Consider the following 13114-nt stretch of genomic DNA (forward strand, 5'->3'; position numbering starts at 1 on the left):
AGAAGTCAAGATGCGAAACGAAATGCAAACGAAGTGAAAATTTCAATATTCAGGGGTATCACAAAATCTCGAACATCAGTTTCTCCAGACACGGACTTGCTTGTCCTGACCTCCACTGCCCACTCTATCACCATCTGGGCTCCAGTCTACAGCAAAGACTTGGTCCTTGTGCCCAGGCAGATCCTCCTTGAGTTTCCCTGTCTTGACATCCCAGACCTTGAGGGTAGTGTCCTTGCTACCGCTGACAAGCAGTCTGCTATCGGCACTGAAAGCGACTTGATACACAGGACCAACATGGCCCTTGAGTGTGAAAAGGAAAGTTCCATCAGCAGCGTTCCACAGCTTGATCAGGTTGTCGAATCCAGCAGAGGCGAGAAGGGTACCGTCGGGAGAGAATGTGACGTGGTTGACTTGTTTCTGATGGCCTAACAGACGAGTGACTGGTTTCGTTGAGCTCATAGGTGTCCAGAGGTAAATTGTGCAGTCATCACTGGCTGAGACCAGTCTCTCGACAGCCTTTCCACCATTCTTTTGGTTGTTGACGCCAGCAGCAGCCTCATAGCGCTCTTTTGCCTTTGCGCGCTTCTCCTCAGGCGTCGCCGGAACGCCCTTCTTGCCAGTGTGATCGTAGAAGGCGGTACGTAGGGCAAAGTCGGTAGATAGAGCGAGATGATTGACCCAATGGGCGTGTGAGTTGAGGGTGTGAACGAGAGTACCAGATTCGGCAGACCAGACCTTGATGGTCTTGTCGTGTGAGGCGGTGTAGATAAGACCAGCACCTCCCCAACGTACGCAAGACACGTTGCTCTTGTGTCCAGTCAAGACTATATCAGCGCGCTTGCTGGTGACATCCCAGATACGAACGGTGGCGTCTTTTGAAGCAGAGGCGATCCGGGGTCTTCCGACTTCTTGCATGTGATATGGCTCCCAAGACATCGACGTCACCCACTTGGAGTGACCCTTCATTGGGCCCCCGAGAGGCTTGCCGGTCTGGGCATCCCACAAGCGTATCGTGTTGTCCATGCTACCCGTAGCTAGAATGTCGCCATTCGGGGAGTAGGCGACTGTGAGCACCCATCCGGTGTGACCGGCGAGTGTGTGCATAGGCGTACCGGTATCGCAATCCCAGATACGTGCAGTCTTGTCACCACTACCAGTAGCCAGACGCGAAGACGAGGATGGAGAGAATTGTGCTGCCAGAATAGCCTCGCCGTGTCCGCTGATCGCGGCGGAACATCTCGTCACAGCTTTGACACGGAAGACTGCCTCTGCGCGACAGGGGATATTAAGCTGGACTTCGGTTGTCGAGTCGCCAGACAGGAAGGCTGAGATGATGGCTTGCTGATCGAAATCGCCGGTACCGAGGGGATCGTAGAAACGGTAGGGAAGGCGCTCGCTGGGGTCTTCGCGGCCGAGGAGAGTGTTCAACAGCAATGAGAGGTTCTTGGGCGACAGTTCTGACAGAGGTACAGTGACTACGGGTCCTTGAGACTCGCCCGAGTCGGCGTCGATGAATTGAATGCGCTGGATGCCATCGGGCATCTGCTCGGGCTCGACCTGTTCGCGAGCCCGGGCGGCGGCCGCAGTCTTTTGTCGTTTTGACGGGGGAGGTAACTGTGTCGACATTCTGTTTTGTTGGATTGGCGTGCTTTGTCTTTTTCTTCGTCGACAAGTTCAAGAAATTTTGGACGTCGTCGCTCGCGCCTGCCTCGCAAACTCCGCAAAGTCCGGCGCTGAAGCTTCACTTCCTTCGTCGAGCGTCGCTGCTCCTTCCTCTACTCTATCGCCATCAAAGCAATCAACTGTCTGTGTGGAAGTGCAAAAATTAGCATTACCTGCAAGCGCAGATGCTGCAGCTATCATATAGTGTATGTACGTCCCATGCCTCATATGCTGTTCGAGCTAAGATAGAAAAGAGAATCAAGTACTTTTGTCCTTCCCAGTTTGCAACCTGCCATTGTGTGTCCGCCATGATCGTTCATAAAGCAAATGCCCCATATATACTCCTCACTTCCTCACTTTCTCGCTTTCGGTCAGTGCAACTCCTCCGTTCGTCTCACTATTGCGACTCCGAGATGGGTGCCGAAATGGTTCCCTCGTTGTCTTCGTCGTCATCATCGCCAAAACTACCTCCGTACATGCCGGAGAACAGGGGGTTTGCGATGCTGCTTCCCATGCCGTACCCAAAGTAGTCCCATGTCGCCAAGGCACTTGGGTCGTACGAGAAGGGGTTGTTCTGCTCAGCCGGGAATTGATAGTAACTCTGACCCGCCATGTAATTGGGCTCGGCTGGTCTGAAGCCCATAGGTGCTGCTGCAACGTACATCGGAGCCTGTTGATATCCAGATGTGAGTTGCGACATGACGACAGGCTGCTCGAAGGTGGCTTCCTTCATGTCGACCTGAGCCTCAACCTCCTCTTCGGCTTCGTCGATGGGAACCTTCTTGCGCTTGTTGCGCTTGATCTTGCGGCGTGCCTCCTCCTGAGAATGATCCTCTTCCTGCATGTCGATGGTGACAGCAGCATCGGCTTGCTGCTTACGACCTCTTCTCTTGGACTTGGCGCGAGTGGCAGTTTTGATGCGGGCGTTGGCATCTTTGTCTGCTAGAGGCTTCTTGTCCTCTAGAGGCTTCTTCTCTTCGAGAGCTTTGTTGTCGTCAAGCTTCTTTCGGGGTGCGCGCTTGACCTTGGGTGGCCTAGAAGGTAGCTCCTCGCCTGGCAGCACATCGTCCTCGGGCTGTGGGTGGCCAGTGATGTCACGCTTCTTGCAGAGGCTACCGGCCGAATCGAAGATCAGCTCTTCTTTCTGGACTCCCTCAGACATGGTGGCAAGGCGTTCGTTGACAGAGATGTCTTTCTTCTGGTTGCGCTTCCTCTTCAACTCCGGAGTGGCTGCGTCGAAGAGGCCCATACCTGGCCAAACAACACCCTTGAGCTTGCTGGTGTCATCTTCCTCGTCAAGATCTCCTGTATGAGGCGTCTCGGCCTTGACCTTACGCTTTCGCGGCATGACGGGAGGCTCACTCGGAATCTGCTGATTGTCTTCCTCGAAGAGTGAGTCCTGCCTGTGATGCAGGTAAGGGTGAGGTGCCCAAGTGTACATGGGTGCGTATGCAGCGTATGGGTGAGGGTAAACCGATGGTGCGTCGTCGTAGGATGTTGACGATGGAGTGAGCGTTGGCGAGTGAGACTCCTTCTTGATGGCCTTGACGTTGGAATGAGGCTCTGATAATGGGATTAGTAAAGATGATTCGAGCGAAAACAAGCAGCTAAGTACCAGTCTTGATCTTCTTGCGTTCCTCTTTGTTCTTCATACGATCCGACATGGAAGACTCGATGTCATTCTCGGCGTACCATATGTCGTAGTGCTCGACGGTCTGGCGAGCATTTTCATCGGAGCTCGAGCGAATCTTCAGCTTGTAGTAGGTCGACAGGTGAGCCTTAGAGCTGATGTGAGTGAGAAGATGAGATAGATCGCTGAAGGTAGGTTTCAGTGGGCATATGTTGCAAACAAGAGGGACATTCTTGGTCTGCGCATGGCTGCTGGACGCAAGAGCCAGCGAATCCATCAATGCTAGCGAAAAGGGGAACAAGAGAGTGAATACGCAAAGGCAAGGGAAGGAGTGAGCTGATACAGAGTATCAGTGTTGATTCTGTGTTCGAGACAGCATTCCCGAGTGTGGAAGGTGGTGCTTCTCGCGCACGGAAAGAGCCCCTCAATGGCCCGCCCGGACCTCTTGGTTGCGGCTAACTCCCGGCGATAGCAGAGTTCGACGCCAACGAGGTCTTCCTAGCTCTGACTTCCTCAATACTCTTGCACTTGTCATAGAGCCGCTCGTTGCACAGGTAGTCCGAAGAACACTGAAAGCCTCATCTGACAGCGGTTGCAGATCTCGAAGCCTATGAGGGCTAGATCGGAGGAGTCGATCACGTAGCCTCTCTATTCAGAGAGAAGCAACAAGCTCTTCGACTGATAATTACGATCCGCCTTCATGAGTCTCTACCTGCAATCGCTTCGTCGAGGCAACATCGTGGTGGGCAGTGACCTCGAGAACCTGTCTCTGTATGGTGAAATCGTTCGTTGAAGCTCGACTTCCGATCGAGACCTGTCCTATATACTAACCGATTCCCTCTGACAGAACAATAGTACGTTGGAAGCTCAATGTCTGATCGAGCACTCGACACAGATGAAGGGGAGACGTCGAAAGGCTTCAATTTATCGGTACCATTTCGGCGATAGCGTCGCTATCGCCGACCTGGCAGACGACATCAACCCCGCATGACGTCTTACTCTCTAAACACTATCGATAGATTCAATGACACGCTCTTCTATCGCTCGACTACCACCTACTGCGTATACATTGTAGACCATCGGATCCAGATACGATATCAAACATGGGATCCAAGAGTATTCCTCAAGAGATGCAGGCTATCCAGGTCGTCGGGGTATCACACAATTCCCATCTGTTCACAAAGCATTCAAGCTAAATGAACAATCTAGTTTGACAAACCATATGTAATCAACACTATCCCTGTCCCCAAAGACCTTGCTCCAGAGGATATTCTAGTCAAGATCGGTGTCGCCTCAAACTGCCATACGGATTCCATGGTACAGCATGGCACATTCGGAACCAAACTTCCCGTAACAGCTTCTCACGAAGGTGCTGGCACCGTGGTCGCAGTCGGGGATGCTGTAAAGAACTTCAAGGTCGGAGATCGCGTCATGTGTGGACTGCCCTACCACCCCTGTGGCCGGTGTCAAGACTGCTCTGGCCCAGAAACGTGGCGACAATACTGCACGAACATCGAAGGCCACTCAGGTGTACACAGGAATGGCTTCTTCGCAGAGTATGCACTTGTGGATTCCAGAACCTCAACTCCCATCCCAGACGAGGTGACGCTCGAAAGTGCAGCGCCACTTGCATGTGCTGGAAGAACAATCTGGAATGGTGTATTGGAGGCCAACCTCAAGAGTGGCGAGTGGATTGCCTTGGTCGGGTCGGGGGGTGGTCTCGGACATCTCGGTATCCAGTTTGCAAAAGCACTTGGTCTCAATGTTATTGGTGTCGACGCCAGAGATGAAGGACTTGCCGTGTCCAAGGAGAATGGTGCACATGTAGTTGTTGATGCACGTAAAGGTAAAGAGAGCGTGGTTGCAGAAGTACAAAAGGTAAAATCGTCTGCTTTTGGATACATCAAATTTTATGCTTACATACTATCGACAACAGGTCACCGGAGGTGCTGGCGTTGATGCGTCAATCACGCTGAGCGATGCCGATGATGCTGCTGGACTGGCTTGTGCATTGACCAAGATGCACGGTACTATGGTACAGATTGCTCAGCCAGACAATGTCACCATCCCATTCGCAGAGTTTGTTTTCCGTGATATCAGAGTCAAGGGATCTCTGCTCTGTTCACCTGAGCAGAGTGTAAGCATGCTCAAATTTGTCGCAGAGCATGGTATCAAGGTGAAGACCAACCCATTCTACGGTCTTGACAAGATCGGAGATTTGGTGGATTTGGTCCATGGAGGAAAGATCCAAGGCAAAGCAATCATTGTGGTTGATGAAGAACAAATCAAGAAGGAAAAGGAGCTGGGAGCCAAGTTTTGATCAAGCAGATGGTCGAGCATTATATTTTGGATCAGACATCATGTCTGCAGTTTGGAAGCAAAGACTTGCAAAATCTGCTACAGTTTTGGGAACTACTCACAGGACACGAGAGAATCGAAGTGAATGTCGACATGGATTCGCTAATAGCTCAAGCTTCCTGCGCTGAACAAAATGGTGGTAATACAGGTGTGTGTAAGGTCAAGGTCGGTCCGCTCAAAGCAGGTTCTTGTTCTTCTTTCTAGTAAAGGCTCTCTGGTCCTTCAGCCATCGCCTGTAATCGGCAACACTGTTGATCTTCTCGCCGTAGTAGTCCGGCACCGGATTGTTGACAGACGAGCTGGCGGGGTCGGCGCGGAATCTCTTGATGTGCGAGTAGAAATCCTTGTCTTTCTGTAATTGACATGCGGTCAGTAAATACGTCCCCAACTGAGAGCAGAGTGAATCATAGCCTACCCTAGCAAATTCTTTCCTCACGCTTCCCTTCCAGATGTTGAAAAAGGTGGTACCCAAGAAAGGACCCAACAGCCAGCCAACAGCACCAACACCCATCAGACTACCACCAATAATGAACATGGGATCCAAGCCAGTCATCTGAGCACCAATGTTCTCGATCTCGAACTCGGCGAAAGCCGGGACGGCAACACCGATACTGGCAGCACCACTGAGTGCAGAGGAGCCAAGGTTGATGAAGCGACGAGTACGGCGGAGCTTGAGGAACTCATCCCACGTAAGCTGTGGTGTTTGCGACTGTGTGGGAGTGGTCGAGGTCGAAGCAGCGGATGACGCATGACGCGAGAGGACAAGGGCCGAGGACAAAGCTGGCGATGGTCGTGTAGCGTGGAAGACTGATGTGTGGACGGAGCGACCGAGGAGAGCAGGTGCTCTGAGGACGCTCAGCGGCGTTTGCATTTTTGTGGCAGCCATGAGTGTGGTGTGTGATTGAGCGTGATACGAGAGCTTCAACTTCTCTTTCGGTCTCAGTGGTGTGGATGCGGAGAAGGCAGGCGCAACTCTTGGCGCAGACTTGCCAGGCAAGTGCGCAAGCTGCCCTAGGGAAAGAGCAAGAGCGACCGACTCTTTAATTCTTGCCATCCATCCATCAGCCCGCACCACGCCGTCGCATACCTCCGCTGCCTCTCTCGTCCCCGCCGCACCACTCGCGCACACCTCCCGGACCACCAACTTCCTCTCTCACAGCAGTCGCGTCCGCGCGCATCGACCTTCAGCATGGCCGCGAACAAGCAGGGCAAGATGCAAGGCCTGATCAACTACCGCCTGCGCGTCACCATGATGGACGGTCGCCAGATGGCCGGCCAGATGCTCGCCTTCGACAAGCACATGAACCTCGTCCTCGCCGATACGGAAGAGTTCCGCAGAGTAAAGCGCAAGCCCAACAAGTCGGCTGCTCCTGGACAGGCAGAGCCCCAATTCGTCGAGACCGAGGAGAAGCGTACTCTTGGCCTCACCATCGTTCGCGGTGCTCACATCGTTGCCTCGACTGTCGAAGGTCCTCCGCCCGCAGATCCCTCGGCGAGACTGGCCAAGGACGGTCCCGCTGGCCCCGGTGCTCCCACCATGACTGCTGGCCCTGGCATCACTCGCCCGGCAGGCAGGGGTCTTCCTCCTACTGGTCTTACTGGTCCCGCTGCAGGTGTTGGCGGCCCCGCCCCCGGCTTTGGTTTCCCTGGCGCTCCTGGAGGCTTTCCCGGTGCTCCTCCACCAGGCTTTGGTGGTAGAGGTGGTCCTCGTATGTTTTGAACCTTTGCTGTTCCCGAACCTCAGCTAATTTACGATTCCAGCTGGATTCCAAGGTCCTCCTCCCGGCTTCCCTGGCGCTCCTGGCGGTGCTCCTCGTAAGCTGACTCGTAACGATCTCCATTCATGCAGTCATACTAATATCAAGACAGCTGGCTTCGGCGCACCTCCTGGCTTCCAGCCTCCTCCAGGACAAGGCAGAGGCTTCCCTCCACCAGGCTTCGGTGGTCGCTGATACTTTGTCGATGAGATTACCCGAACTTTCAATGAAACAAACCCAATTCTTGTTCGCCAAGAAGTACTCCAAGACGATGCAGATATCAGGAGTCAGAGCGCAAGAGCATAGCGGCGCTTGGAAACTGGCGCATATGGCGAGGCAGCCGGAACGTCTACGGGGCGTGGTCAAAACCAGCTTCACCGCCCTTAGGCAAGAGTATGAGGTGCGAAAGTCACGACCGTGTGTAGAAGAAGCATTTTCTGTTCAATTTTCAAACTTTTCAATTCATTTCCTCTCTACACTTTCGGTTTGTGAAATGACACCCGATCACGCTGATCTGCACGCCTTTTGAAGAGTCTCTAAGCTTTCCTCTTATCTTTCTCTATGCTTCTCGTATCCTCTGAATTACTTGAAGAACCCTTTCCTGCACCTCACCAAAATACATTCATGTAGCCAAGTCGTGGTGAACGCGAATGAGAGGTTATCATGGTATACAGAGCTTGCCATGTTTTCGTTCGATGCACGACACCAATCGATGCTTTTTCATTGCACTCGGAACAGTCACCGATTCGTGTGACTTTTCTTCTGCATCCCTCTGACCGCAATCGGACATGTGTGTGGACAGAGTGTTATGGACAAGTCACAGGTAGACATGGTTCATGGTAGATTTACAGTCAAGCTTTAACTTCGGATTTAATTTTTACGCATCACACCAACGATAGCATTGATTGACACAGATATAGCATGAGAAGATAGATGGAGATATCTGTATATCACAGCGAGTATGAGATGTCCATCAGAATGCAGCTGGAAGTCCTAGTGGTAGATGAATTGTGACGACAGGGTGCTCCTCCCAACCAGATGCCCCTGAAACGGTACCCAGGAGGCTCGAGGCAGGGTTCATGGAAGAACACAGCACACTCAACAAAGACTTTGGAAGAACAAGTTTCATATCTCATCTTGCATTCAAGACCCAAGCAGGCCAGCCACTAAAACGGTCCGCCATTACGTCCCCCTATCTCTTTTTCTTCGTCGCTGCAAAGTAAAAAAATCGCTTGATCGTACACAGGCAAAGACTGCCATTGCTCCTTTTTTGTCCACTTCTTGCTTTTCGACACCTCCCACCGCCCAGATCGCCGACCCCAGAGAACGCCTAGCAAAAGAAAAAGAAAAGCACAAAAAAACAACATTGAGGGGTATATCAACTCGTACATACAAAAATCGAAGGAAGGGGCAAAGGCAAAGAAGCAAAGAAGCAAGTGATGAAGAGAGCGAAACAGACGCCGTCGATCTCGGAGGAGTCCAAAACAAGGTCCAGCCCAGTTGAGTCACTCGTCTTGTGGAAAAAGGACCGCAATACCTGTCCACGAGTGTTAAGAAAAAGACGACGCCATGATGTCGATGCATCCAGCCTCTTCAAGGGTTGGATGTCGGTCCGCGGTAGAGTGGACTCGAGTTGAAACGCATCGGTGACAGGCCAGTCACATCAGAAGAGCTGCGGTTATTTTTCTTGACAGGAGTGATGAACGGTTCATCACTCTCACTGGATTGCGAAAACAGAGTATGCGAGGTTGCAGGGCGCTGGACTTCGGGAGTGAAAGTGTCGTTGGCAGGTGGAGCACTGCCCTCAGAGGATGAGATGGCACGCTCGTTGGCTGCCAGACTGTCCTGAATGAACTGAGGATAAGGGTGCTTCAGGTAGTCGTATTCCTTGACCAGGTAATCGTTTTCGGTGACACAGCCAGCCCAGCACAAGCGCCAGTTTCCGACGAGAGTGTAGAAAATACGGCCATCAAGCTTCAGAGATTGGTTGAAGCAACGATACAAGTTATCCAGAGTCATCTTGTTCTTGTGCTGATACTCGAGCAACAGGCTGAGATGGCAAGTGATGGCGAAAAGGAGATAGTAATTGAATGGTGGAAGATGCTGGAGCTCACGGCGTAGTACCTCAGGAACGAAGCCTTTGTCGGGTATTTCGGTAGGCAATTGAGAGGTGATGCGGTGTTGGGCGTCCTTGGGGAAGATGTCCTCGGGAAGCTCACGAATCCACTCCTTGAAGAGAGATGCGATAATGCTGGCATCGTACAGTTCCGATTCGTCCAGAAGATTAATGTCGAGTTCTGTGCACGAGTCAGCGCATATTCGATATGATTGAGAAGTTGAGATGCTTACCCGTGTCGAAGCGTCTCCTCCACTTTCTGACGTTGGCGACACCACCCGAGACTCTGTAGAGGCCCTCTTCTTCACATTTTCCGTTCAGATAACTGCAGAAGGTCAGCACATGACATGAACAGGAACCAGAAGACATACTCAATCGCGCGCCACGGCAGAGCGGGCATCCAGAACTCGGTCTTATCCTTGCAGTCGTCATACGATTGCGCGATACGCGTCAGGCGCGTCTGCTCAATCAAGGGCTTGTTGAGCACTTGTACGACATAGTCTCCATCGTCAGTAACATGGTGAGGTTTGCCGTGGTTGCTACCACCACGGGTAATCTTGCTCAGGAAGCCTTTGCTGGCCTTGGTGATACCGTCTGTTGCGCGTGATGAACTCTGGCGGAAGTCGAAGAAGGCCGATGAGTTGTTGTTCTTGTACATGTGACCCTCGCGGTCCTGGGCCTTGTCCTTCTTGACCTTTGCTTTGTTGCTCGAGTCGACATCGGCTCTGTCTTGCGAGCGGTCGCGCATGATTCCCATGAACTTGCGGCTGTTGTCAGGTAGAGGCTTTTGCATGGGCGGCATTTCGATAGCTGGCGTAGATTTGCTGTGTACACCGTGCTTGGACTGCTTAAGTACAGGCGACTTTGTTTTGGGTTTGCTGTCGGTCAGGTCGTTGAGCTGGTCTTCTGCACGCAGTGACTTCGATCTTCCTAGGACAGGCATGCGCTTTTTAGTGGGCTTGGGTTTTGTATTGTTCGAGTTGAGATTGGAGGCTGAAGTGGAAGAGACGACTGGAGAGGGATGTGAAGCAGCGGTGGTGAACGGGCGCTGGCTTTGATCTAGCGGAGGAATGGTCGGTACAGGAGCAGCTAGTAGACAGTACCGTCAGTGACGCATGTAACAGCAGGCACAATTCAGACTCACTCAAAGGGTTGTCGCTGTCTTTTGCACGAATAGACAAGGCTGGAGAGGAGCCCGTAGGTTGCCTGGAGGGGTAGATCCAGGTAGAGACTGAGCGAGAACGAGATTCGGGTGGTGGGTCAAAGTGAGAGACATGGTCGTCGTCGGTAATGCGGCCAGCAGAAAGAGAAGGACTGTGAGCGGATCGCGAGTTCTGGCGGTCGACATCTTCACGCGCGCGCGAGAGGTCGGGTGAGGCCGAAGGCAGCGAGGACAGGTCACTGCCCATAGTCAAGCCAAAGACATCGCGAGCGTCTAGAGAAGAAATGTCGATTCCGTGGAGCGAAATGGGACTGCTCATGTGTTTTGGGCGGGAGTCGGCCAGGGTCGAGGGAGATTTGTGAGCCATTGTCGCCTCGAGAGTGCTTGCGCAGACGGGCAGGCTGGGTAGAGGCGTGTCTCGGAGTGCTGCTACTGCTGCTGCGTGCCTGCGTGAACGGATTCACCCATCAACGTCTAGGGTGGGAGCGAACACGGTGGGCTTCCCTTTCTTGTTGCGGACGCTTTCAACAGGGGGGCTCGGCTGCACTGTCCCCGGTAGCGAGACGCGCCTTTGTCTAGCAATGCACGACTTATGCGCTTCGGCAATAATTGCTGCTGCTGCTACTACGGCGGGCACGAGAGAATAGAGAGAATAGAGAGAGGCAGATGGTCGGCGAGAATGGAGGGAAGGAGCGTGTTGTCTTGATTGATGAGGTGGCTCGATCAAGTGTGTCAGGCAAAGCTCGTGGGCTGTTGCACGACTCGAGAAGGTGCGCGTCCAGGGGTCTCAAATGTCGCCTGAGGAATGGAAAGTCCAACCAACCCCGCGCCTTCTTTGTCGACACCCGCTCCTTCCACCGCTGCTTCGTATCCACCCTGTCGATCCGCCTACCATCCACTGCCATGTCCCTCGTCGCCGGCCCCGGACGCGGAGGAGCCATCTCTGAACTGCCTTCCCAACTGCAACTCTACGCTCAGAAACACGTCGATTACATACAGTCTCTCGACACGGTCCGCCGCCATCGTGCCCCCGCCGCTCGCCCTGCTTACTGACGCTAGAAACAGCGGAAGCATGAACTCGAGTACTGGCTCACCGAACACCTGCGTATGAGCGGTATATACTGGGGCATCACTCCACTCTACCTGCTCAGCCAACCAGATGCCTTGCCCAGATCCGGTTTGCTGGACTTCGTCTTCTCCTGTCTACACGAGAACGGCGGCTTTGGTGCTGCGCCCGGCCACGATCCTCACATGCTCTACACCGTCAGTGCTGTCCAAGTACTCGCCACCTTGGATGCATTTGCAGACCTAGAGCAAAAGATACCTGGGGGCAAGCTTCGCATAGGTCGCTGTCAGTATATACCAACGAGCGAATGCTCAGTCACGTCGCTGACAAGCTATAGTCATCGCTAGTCTTCAGAAACCTGGTAACGGCACTTTCGCTGGTGACGAGTGGGGTGAGACCGACACTCGATTCCTTTACGGTGCGTTCAATGCCCTCTCCCTGCTCGGTCTGATACATCTGGTCGATGTCGACAAGGCTATAGAACACGTACAGTCTTGCGCAAACTTCGATGGTGGCTATGGAACGGGCCCAGGAGCAGAATCACATTCGGGTCAAGTCTTTACCTGCGTTGGGACTCTTGCCATCGCGAACCGTCTGGATCTTGTCGACATAGATAAGCTTGGCGGCTGGCTCAGCGAAAGACAGCTTCCCAATGGCGGCCTCAACGGTAGACCAGAGAAGCTTGAAGATGTGTGTTACAGCTGGTGGGTCGTGAGTAGTCTGGCAATGATCGACAGAATCCACTGGATCGATCAGACCAAGCTAGCAGAGTTCATTTTGAAATGTCAGGACCCAAACATGGGCGGCATCTCAGACAGAGCGGGTGACATGGTTGATGTGTTTCACACACATTTCGGTATCGCTGGTCTCAGTCTGCTGCAATACCCCGGACTGCAAAAGATTGATCCTATCTACTGTATGCCTAAAGACGTAACGGACCGAGTGCTCGGTCGGACAAGTAAGTAGCGCACCCCGAATACACGAACCAACGTCAACAGCCTCTGCTTCTCTGTCCACATCACGGACCGGTACAATTCGATGAATTTCGAGTAACCGTGAACGATTGGTCAAGGCGTTCATCAACGGGTCAGGGTCGCTCGAAGCTAATGTGAAACGGTCGGTATACTTGATAAGATTAGATTAGATCAGATCCTAGGTATTCGTACGTGTGCAGCAGACGCCTTGAACATTACACAAGCATTGACCCCTCGCAAGCAGAGACTAGAATAGTGCCCTCTAGTGAAGGTTGAAGGGTGTGATATTCATCGTGCTTGTAAAGTCAGAAGTGAAGTGGACTTCCGCAAAGTGCTTGACCGCTGGTCAAACGCGTTCCCGCAGCGAAGTCGCGTGCGCGTCACCCAGC

At 52.9% G+C, this 13114-nt stretch overlaps 7 protein-coding genes across 7 annotated transcripts; 3 read left to right on the forward strand and 4 right to left on the reverse strand.

The window, feature by feature from the left end:
* Window positions 1–75: 75 nt before the first annotated feature.
* On the reverse strand, window positions 76–1626 carry M436DRAFT_39724 (WD40 repeat-like protein; the record flags this gene model as incomplete). Its single annotated transcript, XM_013574599.1, has 1 exon — window positions 76–1626. The coding sequence occupies one exon, from the start codon at window positions 1624–1626 to the stop codon at window positions 76–78; it is 1551 nt and encodes a 516-aa protein (XP_013430053.1).
* Window positions 1627–2059: 433 nt separating this feature from the next.
* M436DRAFT_70222 (uncharacterized protein) lies at window positions 2060–3569 on the reverse strand (the record flags this gene model as incomplete). Its single annotated transcript, XM_013574911.1, has 2 exons — window positions 2060–3225; window positions 3278–3569. The coding sequence occupies 2 exons, from the start codon at window positions 3567–3569 to the stop codon at window positions 2060–2062; spliced, it is 1458 nt and encodes a 485-aa protein (XP_013430365.1).
* An 826-nt stretch (window positions 3570–4395) lies between these two features.
* On the forward strand, window positions 4396–5612 carry M436DRAFT_40528 (GroES-like protein; the record flags this gene model as incomplete). Its single annotated transcript, XM_013574740.1, has 3 exons — window positions 4396–4446; window positions 4502–5170; window positions 5229–5612. The coding sequence occupies 3 exons, from the start codon at window positions 4396–4398 to the stop codon at window positions 5610–5612; spliced, it is 1104 nt and encodes a 367-aa protein (XP_013430194.1).
* Window positions 5613–5825: 213 nt separating this feature from the next.
* M436DRAFT_39791 (mitochondrial import protein Pam17) lies at window positions 5826–6521 on the reverse strand (the record flags this gene model as incomplete). Its single annotated transcript, XM_013574614.1, has 2 exons — window positions 5826–6038; window positions 6087–6521. 2 exons carry the CDS (start codon window positions 6519–6521, stop codon window positions 5826–5828), a joined length of 648 nt encoding a protein of 215 aa, XP_013430068.1.
* Window positions 6522–6839: 318 nt separating this feature from the next.
* Window positions 6840–7370, forward strand: M436DRAFT_40468 (Sm-like ribonucleoprotein; the record flags this gene model as incomplete). The annotated part of the gene is made up of 1 exon (XM_013574725.1): window positions 6840–7370. The coding sequence occupies one exon, from the start codon at window positions 6840–6842 to the stop codon at window positions 7368–7370; it is 531 nt and encodes a 176-aa protein (XP_013430179.1).
* A 1630-nt stretch (window positions 7371–9000) lies between these two features.
* M436DRAFT_39964 (Rho GTPase activation protein) lies at window positions 9001–10271 on the reverse strand (the record flags this gene model as incomplete). Its single annotated transcript, XM_013574647.1, has 3 exons — window positions 9001–9704; window positions 9757–9848; window positions 9895–10271. The coding sequence occupies 3 exons, from the start codon at window positions 10269–10271 to the stop codon at window positions 9001–9003; spliced, it is 1173 nt and encodes a 390-aa protein (XP_013430101.1).
* Window positions 10272–11588: 1317 nt separating this feature from the next.
* Window positions 11589–12717, forward strand: M436DRAFT_40502 (type-2 protein geranylgeranyltransferase subunit beta; the record flags this gene model as incomplete). Its single annotated transcript, XM_013574734.1, has 3 exons — window positions 11589–11696; window positions 11751–12036; window positions 12089–12717. 3 exons carry the CDS (start codon window positions 11589–11591, stop codon window positions 12715–12717), a joined length of 1023 nt encoding a protein of 340 aa, XP_013430188.1.
* Window positions 12718–13114: the final 397 nt, after the last annotated feature.

Source organism: Aureobasidium namibiae (genome assembly GCF_000721765.1).
Source record: "Aureobasidium namibiae CBS 147.97 unplaced genomic scaffold scaffold_3, whole genome shotgun sequence".
In the NCBI taxonomy this organism is placed as follows: Eukaryota; Fungi; Ascomycota; class Dothideomycetes; order Dothideales; family Saccotheciaceae; genus Aureobasidium; species Aureobasidium namibiae.